Source organism: Nicotiana sylvestris, chromosome 1 (assembly GCF_000393655.2).
Source record: "Nicotiana sylvestris chromosome 1, ASM39365v2, whole genome shotgun sequence".
In the NCBI taxonomy this organism is placed as follows: Eukaryota; Viridiplantae; Streptophyta; class Magnoliopsida; order Solanales; family Solanaceae; genus Nicotiana; species Nicotiana sylvestris.
This window is the reverse complement of record NC_091057.1, coordinates 144,637,182-144,645,985: the sequence shown is the minus strand read 5'-3', so window position 1 is coordinate 144,645,985 and position 8,804 is coordinate 144,637,182. Positions and strand designations below refer to the sequence as shown.

The 8,804-nt window shown below is 37.2% G+C and overlaps 1 protein-coding gene and 1 long non-coding RNA gene across 2 annotated transcripts; both read right to left on the bottom strand.

Annotated features, from left to right (window-relative positions):
- Positions 1-2,988: 2,988 nt before the first annotated feature.
- Positions 2,989-4,016, bottom strand: LOC104243079 (uncharacterized). Its single transcript, XM_070160572.1, has 3 exons — positions 3,885-4,016; positions 3,561-3,812; positions 2,989-3,431 (listed from the first exon to the last, which is right to left on the bottom strand). The coding sequence occupies exons 1-3, from the start codon at positions 3,939-3,941 to the stop codon at positions 3,006-3,008; spliced, it is 735 nt and encodes a 244-aa protein (XP_070016673.1). The 5' UTR covers positions 3,942-4,016; the 3' UTR covers positions 2,989-3,005.
- A 433-nt stretch (positions 4,017-4,449) lies between these two features.
- On the bottom strand, positions 4,450-4,823 carry LOC138880433 (uncharacterized). The gene is made up of 2 exons (XR_011403074.1): positions 4,747-4,823; positions 4,450-4,657 (listed from the first exon to the last, which is right to left on the bottom strand). It is a non-coding gene; the product is annotated as an uncharacterized lncRNA (long non-coding RNA).
- Positions 4,824-8,804: the final 3,981 nt, after the last annotated feature.

The window sequence follows — 8,804 nt, the reverse complement described above, 5'->3', positions numbered from 1 at the left end:
ACCTTATTTTCAATGTCATCCCATTGTTGTAGTTACTGCTTTTCCGCTTCGAAATATTTTGCATAAACACGAACTTTCAGGAAGATTAGCAAAATGGGCTATAGAACTAAGTGAATATGAAGTTATTTATCAACCCAGGACCGCTATAAAGTCTCAAGTACTAGCTGATTTCGTGGCTGATTTTAGCCAGGGGATGCATTTAGAAGCAGAAAAAGAATTATTAGTTTTTAATGGTGCGAACCCGGGGACTTGGGTTTTATACACTGACGGTTCATCTAATGTAAAAGGGGCAGGCTTAGGAATAGTCCTCGTACCACCTGCGGGTGAGACCATTAGACAGGCTATAAAATGTCATTCTATAACTAACAATGAAGCAGAATATGAAGCTGTAATTGCAGGTTTAGAATTGGCACGAGAACTCGGCATAACACAGATTATAATCAAGAGTGATTCTCAACTCGTGGTTAATCAGATGCTGGGGACTTACACAGCCAGAGAGTCACGAATGCAAGAATACCTCGCAAAGGTACGGGAGTTAATAAAGCAATTCCAAACTTGGAAAGTAGTGCAGGTCCCAAGAGATGAGAATGTAGAGGCAGATGCTTTAGCAAACCTTGCATCCGCAGCAGACGTGGCAAACAATACAGATGCTTCAGTCATACATCTATTTCATTCCGTTCTTGAACCTGACAAAAACGAGGTAAATTTTAATCATCTAACATGGGATTGGAGAAATGAAATTGTTGCCTTTTTACAGCACGGAACCGTGCCTAATGACAAAGGAAAGGCTTACGCGCTTCGCAAAAAAGCTGCACGATATTGTTTATATCAAGGTAATCTTTATCGAAAGATGTTCGGCGGACCACTAGCAAGGTGTCTCGGTCCCTCTCAAACCGAATATGTCATGAGAGAAGTACATGAAGGACATTGTGGGAATCACGCAGGAGGACGGTCACTGGTAAGAACGTTAATTCGCACAGGATATTATTGGCCTAAGATGGAAGAAGAGGCAACCAGTTTCGTGTCCAAGTGTGATAAATGTCAAAGGTACGGCAATAATATGCACAGACCAGCTGAGTTACTACATCCTGTTTTAGCCCCTTGGCCCTTTATGAAATGGGGAATGGATATCGTAGGTCCACTTCCACAAGCAAAAGGTCAGGTAAAATTTCTACTTGTACTTACAGATTATTTCACTAAATGGGTAGAAGCAGGGGCATTTAAACAGGTACGAGAAAAAGAAGTTAAAGACTTCATATGGCGAAATATAATATGCCGCTTTGGAGTACCAAAGGAGATCGTGTGTGACAATGGACCACAATTCATTGGAGCACAAGTTACAGAATTTCTTCGAAGTTGGCAGATCAAAAGAATAACGTCTACGCCATATCATCCAGTGGGTAATGGACAAGCGGAATCAACTAACAAAGCTATTATCAATAACTTGAAAAAGAGGTTACAAGATTCAAAAGGTAATTGGCCTGAGGTGTTACGCGGAGTACTATGGGCTTATCGTACAACGACCAAAACAAGCACTGGAGAAACACCATTTTCGATGGTTTATGGTACGGAAGCCTTAATTCCAGTTGAAATAGGTGAGCCAAGCACACAGTACGATCAGGCAACAGAGGAATCCAATAATGAGGAGATGCGGGTTAGCCTAGATTTACTTGAAGGAAGAAGAGAAGCTGCTTTGATAAGGATGGCAGCACAAAAGCAAGTAATAGAACGATATTACAACAGGAAAGCACGTCTCAGGTTTTTCAAAATTGGGGACTTCGTGCTTAAAAAGGTGTTCCAATCTGCAAAAGGTTTTAACTCAGGAAAGCTAAGTCCAACATGGGAAGGACCATACAAAGTCCGTGGCATTGCGGGAAAAGGAGCATACCAGTTGGAAACAATGGATGGTAAAGTTTTACCCTCACATTGGAATGTTGTCCACTTAAAAAGATATTACTTTTAAGAAAGTACCTACGGTCAGGTATCATCATGTAAAAATTCTTCTCTTGGTTTATTAATATTTTACTAACGATTTTAGATGCTAGGCTAAATATCCTAACTCGTGCCAAATGATGAGTCACAACCTGCAAGGCAAAATGGAGTATGCTTAAATTCCTAGCCCAGGGTTACAATTAATCTGATGGAAATACACACGAGTTAGGCAGTCTTCATCTATAATCACACCGTCGAGTCCCGTATATCTTTCTGTTTCAGGAAAAGGGCCAAAGTAAAAGAAATAAACAAGTGCTCGAAGGCTTCATACTTCACCGCTCAAACACTTGGGGGACTACATATTATACACAGATAGGTGCAAAGAAACAGATACGAGTATCGAACAAAAATCGGCCACAAAGAAGCAAGTGTTGAGAAAAAGTTACGAAGTCTTCAGCATTCATGAGAACAACAGAGTCATCTCTCAAACTCATAAACAAAGTCACCTCTCAAACCCTTCTTAACATGTAAAGATAGGGTCATGACTATGTACTGAAACAGGTTATAAAAAAAACCTTGTTTAGTTTATGTTATTTACAAATCTGTTACAAGAAAAACAGTTACGAGAAAAGTTGTAGATGTATTGTAATACATGTAACAGTCAAACACTTGTTAAAAGTTTATGAATGAAAACTTGCCAAAGTTGTTTCATACAAAACGTGTGTTTTCCTATTACTTTCATCGTATTTTAACACCATTATGAAGTTGAGACGTCTTCTTCATTAAGTGTCGATAAAATAAAAGGGCCCTCTTTTATAAGCCTCATGTCAATAAGTCATGGGAAGAATCATAAAGCATTTTCAAAGGATAAAAATGCTAAACTATTCTATAAGTCCTAAATAAGTAAGGAAAAGGCAAGAGTAGAACACATTGAAGTACTAACAAAACTTCTTGATATAATTAAAAAGACTAAGTAGAAACTTAGTCAATAAAAGTTTATACAAGTGCCCCATTATGATAACTGGGGACTTTCACCAAAAAATCCTTTAAAAAAAAACTAAGGGATAAAACCATCATTCAATTGAGGGGGTTGTCACGGAAGCTTCAACTTCCACAGACTGGGTTGTAGAAGTTTCACCCTCTGAAGCTGGAATAGCAACATTTTCAGGAACTTCAAGGGCAGGAGAAGGAGTATCAGTAGACTGTTGGCTTTTCTCGATGGTATCTATGACTTTGGCCAGTTCAGACTGCAAGTCAAAACCCTCTTGAGCAGCTTCCGTCAAAGCATCACGACGAGAATTCAGAAAAGCCCAACTCACTTCTATGTTAAAATTTTCCTCTAGAAGTCCATATTCCTTTTCCCACATAGCAAGATCGTTTTTTAAAATTTGATTTTCAGCTAAATGGGAATCAAGGGAAGCTTCAAGAGAAGCATGAGAACTCTTCAAGGCTTGAATCTCGTCAGAAGAAGTCTGTAAGTCAGCCTGAGCTTGAGTCAAGCTTTGCACTAACTCTCCTGCATATTCTTCCTTTTTAGCCAAAAGTGCCTTCAGCTCTCTAACTTCTTCACTAGCTCTGGATAATTGTTCTGACAAAGAGCATTCCAAAAGCTCTTTGTCTCTTTTCAATTGGCTTGAAGAGGCTTTGACTGTTGCCAGTTCAGAAGTTAAACCACGGTTTTGCTGCTCTAGGAGATTTTTATCTTCTTGCAACTCTTCTATGTTCCCTTGAGCATTTTCGAACTGCTCCTTCCAATTGGTTGCTTCAAGTTGGGCTCCCCTATCTATTTCCTCAGCCTCGTGGACAGACTTTTCAGACTCACGAGCTTTTCTTTCCAGTAAGGAAATTCTTCTCATTAATTCCGTGCCAATAAGGTTAGCCTACAGAGGTAAATCATGGAAATGAGAAATTGAAGCTTTATTCCTTTAAAAAAAACTTGTTGGTAGAAATACCTTCAAAGTAGAATGAACTACGTCATTCATCAAAGTTAAGCAGCTATGGCTCTCCATCTTCTTCTTCTCGATATCTCCAATTAGAGGTTCGAGCCAAACATCGGCTCTGCCGGTCTTCCTCAGGAGGCTATGATTGGCAGGAACCTCCAAAGTAACACTTCGCATTGTCATATTTCCGCTGCTAGAACCTGACTCTGTATGATGAACAGAGGGAAGAGGAGCAGCGGAAGGAATGGAAGGAATGGAGGGAAAAGATGTAGAAACCAACACCGGAGCAGAAGCAGGTGCGGACGAAGCAGCCAAGGGAACAGATATAGGAGCGGAAGAAATTGGCAAACAAACGGAAGTTGTTAAAGCTGGTAAAGAAACACTTACGGGTGGCAGAGGAATGGAGGAAATAGGAATAAATGAGGAAAGAGGAGCTTCATCAAAAACAGGTCCGAGCTCGCCACTCCCGAAACCACTGTCAAAAAGGTGCTGAATTGACTCATTATTATCTCTTGGTTCGGCATCCTCATCAGATTGAATCAAAACAGGCTCGGTGGCGGAGGTACGAGCAGGAGTGTTTTCAATTTCATTATCAATGATTATTCGTCTCCTGGCCCTTGGCCTGGTAATTAGGGAGGTACCCTCCTCTTCTTCTTCTTCAGAACTTTCCTTTGTAGCTTTTCTTTTAGGCAGCAAGGCTCGAGCCTTATCTAAATCCAGAGCAGCATTCGCAGACATGCGAATGGCCATAGCTACTTCAGCTGTCATTCCTCTAATGCCAAATCCTGATTAAAGAATGGATATACATGATTAAAGTTGAGGAAAAAGTGCTTAACATGTAAAACAAAAAAAAATTTAAAAAAGGGGGGGATACCATGTGTTTTGACTTTCCAGCCATGTAAAGAAGAAATTGATTTCCAAGTTCTCTGCTCCCTAATAGCAATCTTCAAAAGTGAGTCTACCCAGCCACGAAAGTTGGGAATAGGTTCCACATCTCCCATGGTTGCTACAAAAAACCAAGAAGAGACGAGGTTAAAAACAACATTCTTTTGAAATTCACAAAAGTAGGTACGGTAAATAAGAGGAAACTTACGTTCAAAATTCCATTTCTCAGGAAAGGGAATATTTGTTTCGCCAATCAAATCCACTGTACGGACAACAACGTAACGGATATATCATCCACGATCTTTATCATCCTCAGGGTTTACCAAAACTTTTTTGCTCCTTGCAGTTAAGGTGAAAACCCCATGGCGTATTAAGTTGGGATGGTATAGATGAATGAGTTGAGAAAGGGTGAAATTGACATTGGCCTTGGATGATAAATATCTCAAACAAGCCACTGTTCTCCACACCAATGGACCAATTTGGGCTAAACAAATTGTAAAGAAACGACAAAAATCGAGAATAACTGGGTCAATCGGAGGATTAAAACCTAAAGTGAAGGGGTAAGTGTAAATAGAAGAATACCCATTTCTAAAAGAGGAAATTCTTTGATTTGGGGAAGGAATTGACATACAGAGACTATCCTTCCAGTTACAATCTCTTCTTACGGTGGGGATTGTAAGCTCGGTTACTAATGTTGGGTAAGTATCGGCTCTTTCTAAATTTTTAATTTGTTTTTTAAGAGACGTTTTGTCACTTTCAAAAGACAAATCGCCGGAACTATATCATCAACTGAGGGTTCTTGAGAAGTATCAAGAATTTCCCTACTTTTAGAAGAAGGGGCTTTTGGGATAAAACTCCTTGAAGAAGAACCAGAGGAGCCGCCTCGCGTAGATTCTAACCCTGTTCGAAGCCTACTTCCTCCGCCTCTTCTGTGTCTAACAGGGGCGTTGGGGAACTGATCTAGAATTGGAACTTTTTTACGGTTAGGGTTTGAAGAAGACATTGTTAAGAAGGAAGTATGTGCTGAAGATTTGTGAAGAAAGGCAAAGGAAGACAAAGTTATGTGTAAAATGGGAACCGTCAACTTTTTAAGTATAATGATGAAAAGCCTATAATAAAGGCAGCTATCACTTCGTAAATAGTGAGAATGAAGAAGTCTCGAAGAAGGGTATGAATAGCGGAATCAATTATAAAATGACACATGGACAGAACATTAAATGGAAAAGACTGCTGAGACGTTAGTACTGTCATGAGCATTAATTGTGGCAAAAATTCTTTTTACATGAAGATCCACTTCCCAATTATTTAATTGATAAAAAAAATGGAAAGTGGGGGGACTATCTGTATTGGAAAAAAACTGAATTTATATTAAAAATGATGTGGCATGACACGTGGATTAGTTGAATGGTCAAAGAACAACAATTGACTAAGAGGCACGGTGAAGACAGCCATGGGAAGAAGAATTTAAATAGGCACGAGATGACGTATAGAACTTTTTTACGGTTAGGGTTTGAAGAAGACATTGTCAAGAAGAAGGTATGTGTCGAAGATTAGTGAAGAAGACAAAGGAAGACAAAGTTATGTGTAAAATGGGAACCGTCAACTTTTTAAGTATAATGATGAAAAGCCTATAATAAAGGCAGCTATCACTTCGTAAATAGTGAGAATGAAGAAGTCTCGAAGAAGGGTATGAATAGCGGAATCAATTATAAAATGACACATGGACAGAACATTAAATGGAAAAGACTGCTGAGACGTTAGTACTGTCATGAGCATTAATTGTGGCAAAAATTCTTTTTACATGAAGATCCACTTCCCAATTATTTAATTGATAAAAAAATGGAAAGTGGGGGGACTATCTGTATTGGAAAAAAACTGAATTTATATTAAAAATGATGTGGCATGACACGTGGATTAGTTGAATGGTCAAAGAACAACAATTGACTAAGAGGCACGGTGAAGACAGCCACGAGAAGAAGAATTTAAATAGGCACGAGACGACGTATAGAACTTTTTTACGGTTAGGGTTTGAAGAAGACATTGTTAAGAAGGAAGTATGTGCTGAAGATTTGTGAAGAAAGGCAAAGGAAGACAAAGTTATGTGTAAAATGGGAACCGTCAACTTTTTAAGTATAATGATGAAAAGCCTATAATAGAGGCAGCTATCACTTCGTAAATAGTGAGAATGAAGAAGTCTCGAAGAAGGGTATGAATAGCGGAATCAATTATAAAATGACACATGGACAGAACATTAAATGGAAAAGACTGTTGAGACGTTAGTACTGTCATGAGCATTAATTGTGGCAAAAATTCTTTTTACATGAAGATCCACTTCCCAATTATTTAATTGATAAAAAAATGGAAAGTGGGGGGACTATCTGTATTGGAAAAAAACTGAATTTATATTAAAAATGATGTGGCATGACACGTGGATTAGTTGAATGGTCAAAGAACAGCAATTGACTAAGAGGCACGGTGAAGACAGCCACGGGAAGAAGAATTTAAATAGGCACGAGACGACGTATAGATACGAGTCTCGTACCAATTTAAATTATTTACAGCCAACGGATTAGAAGGCATTGAAAGCAAGGATCAGATGACAGAAAGGAGTCCAAATTCATTATTAAACGTTTGATACGTTATAAAGTTGGTATTTAATAGGAATGATTGTATAACGGCTTATTTAATGTCATTTATTGCTCATGATTATATCATTAAAGCTGAGGCTTTATTCCTTTACCTAAAATGATCTATAAAAGGAAGAAGTATCATCATTTGTAAGGACACGGAATACTATTGAGAATTCATTGAAATACTTATCTATTTACCTTCTACCATTGTTCTCAAAAGTATTTTATTTTTTGTCTCCTGATTATCAGTAACCCGAATTTCTTTTTTAGCTTTGACCAAGGACTCAGATTTTTGAGAAATCAAAAGTATCTCCTGATTTGATAGCTTTGACCAACTATCAAATCAATTGCCTTTTGAAAAATCTATTATTTACCAAGATATATTGATGATAATTTAATCAAATAGTGATGAATAATTTAAGGACTCAATTAAAAATATATTATTTTTAACACGAAATGGATTCTTACACTTAACAAAAGAAATCTACCAATCAAACTAGAATGTAAAGGTAAAGAACTATACTAAAAGTGCAAACTATTAACATTTACCATAAATTTTTTGAAACTTTGTATAAAAATATACATATATATAAGTGCAATAATAAATTTGAAATAGCTAATCCTATAGTCGGTTTGGTTCGGATTTTTTCGATTTTTTTCAGAATAAAGCCAAAACCAAACCAAATTTGATCGGTTTTTAAAATTCAAAACCAAAACCAAACCAAACCAAAAAGTATCGGTTTTTTTGGTCGAACCGTTTTGGTTTTCGGTTTGGTTCGATTTTTCGGGTTTTTATGAACACCCCTAGTTTCCTCCTAATGCTTTGGTTGCTCTGCCTTAACCAGAACTCTTATTGTCGATCTTGATATCCCTCTTGAAAGTACAACATACAGTTGTTCATGCAAGAAAACATATTGCAGTAAATATAGTCCAATATTTAGGATGTTTGTCCTTGTGCTTTAATTATTATATTTGCAAAACATAAACATATTAAAAATTATTTTCACACAAAATTAAAATGGTATTCTTTAGTTTCGGAAGACGAAAATCGAATTCAGGGATAAGAATATACTTAGAAGCACATTAATCACTATCATAATTTTTGCATGTATGACGTTATTGTCAAAACTTCTATATACCATCTATGTGCTGTTACATAAGCTATTTGGCGTATCTAAATTTTTCAGTAGCATGACGGGCATATTTTTCTTCAAAATCAACCTATATACAATGGAAGATCAATTGTAACTTAGTCTATTATATATACTGTGACACTAACATACGCAAGAAATAATAAACTTGACAACAAACATATATGGTAGAAGGCCATTTGGTATTAAAGTATTTAAGTATTTTTCTTTGTAGTAAATATTGGTATCATTTTCTGCTGAGTCAAAAACAGAAAAATATTTTTTTT

Coding starts and splice junctions, on each gene's coding strand:
- LOC104243079 (XM_070160572.1), bottom strand. CDS start 3,941: ATGGAGAGCCATAGCTGCTTAACTTTGATGAATGACGTAGTTCATTCT. Junction 3,813..3,884: donor TAGTTCATTCTACTTTGAAG/GTATTTCTACCA, acceptor TTACCTCTGTAG/GCTAACCTTATTGGCACGGA. Junction 3,432..3,560: donor TCAAAGCCTCTTCAAGCCAA/TTGAAAAGAGAC, acceptor TTAGTGCAAAGC/TTGACTCAAGCTCAGGCTGA.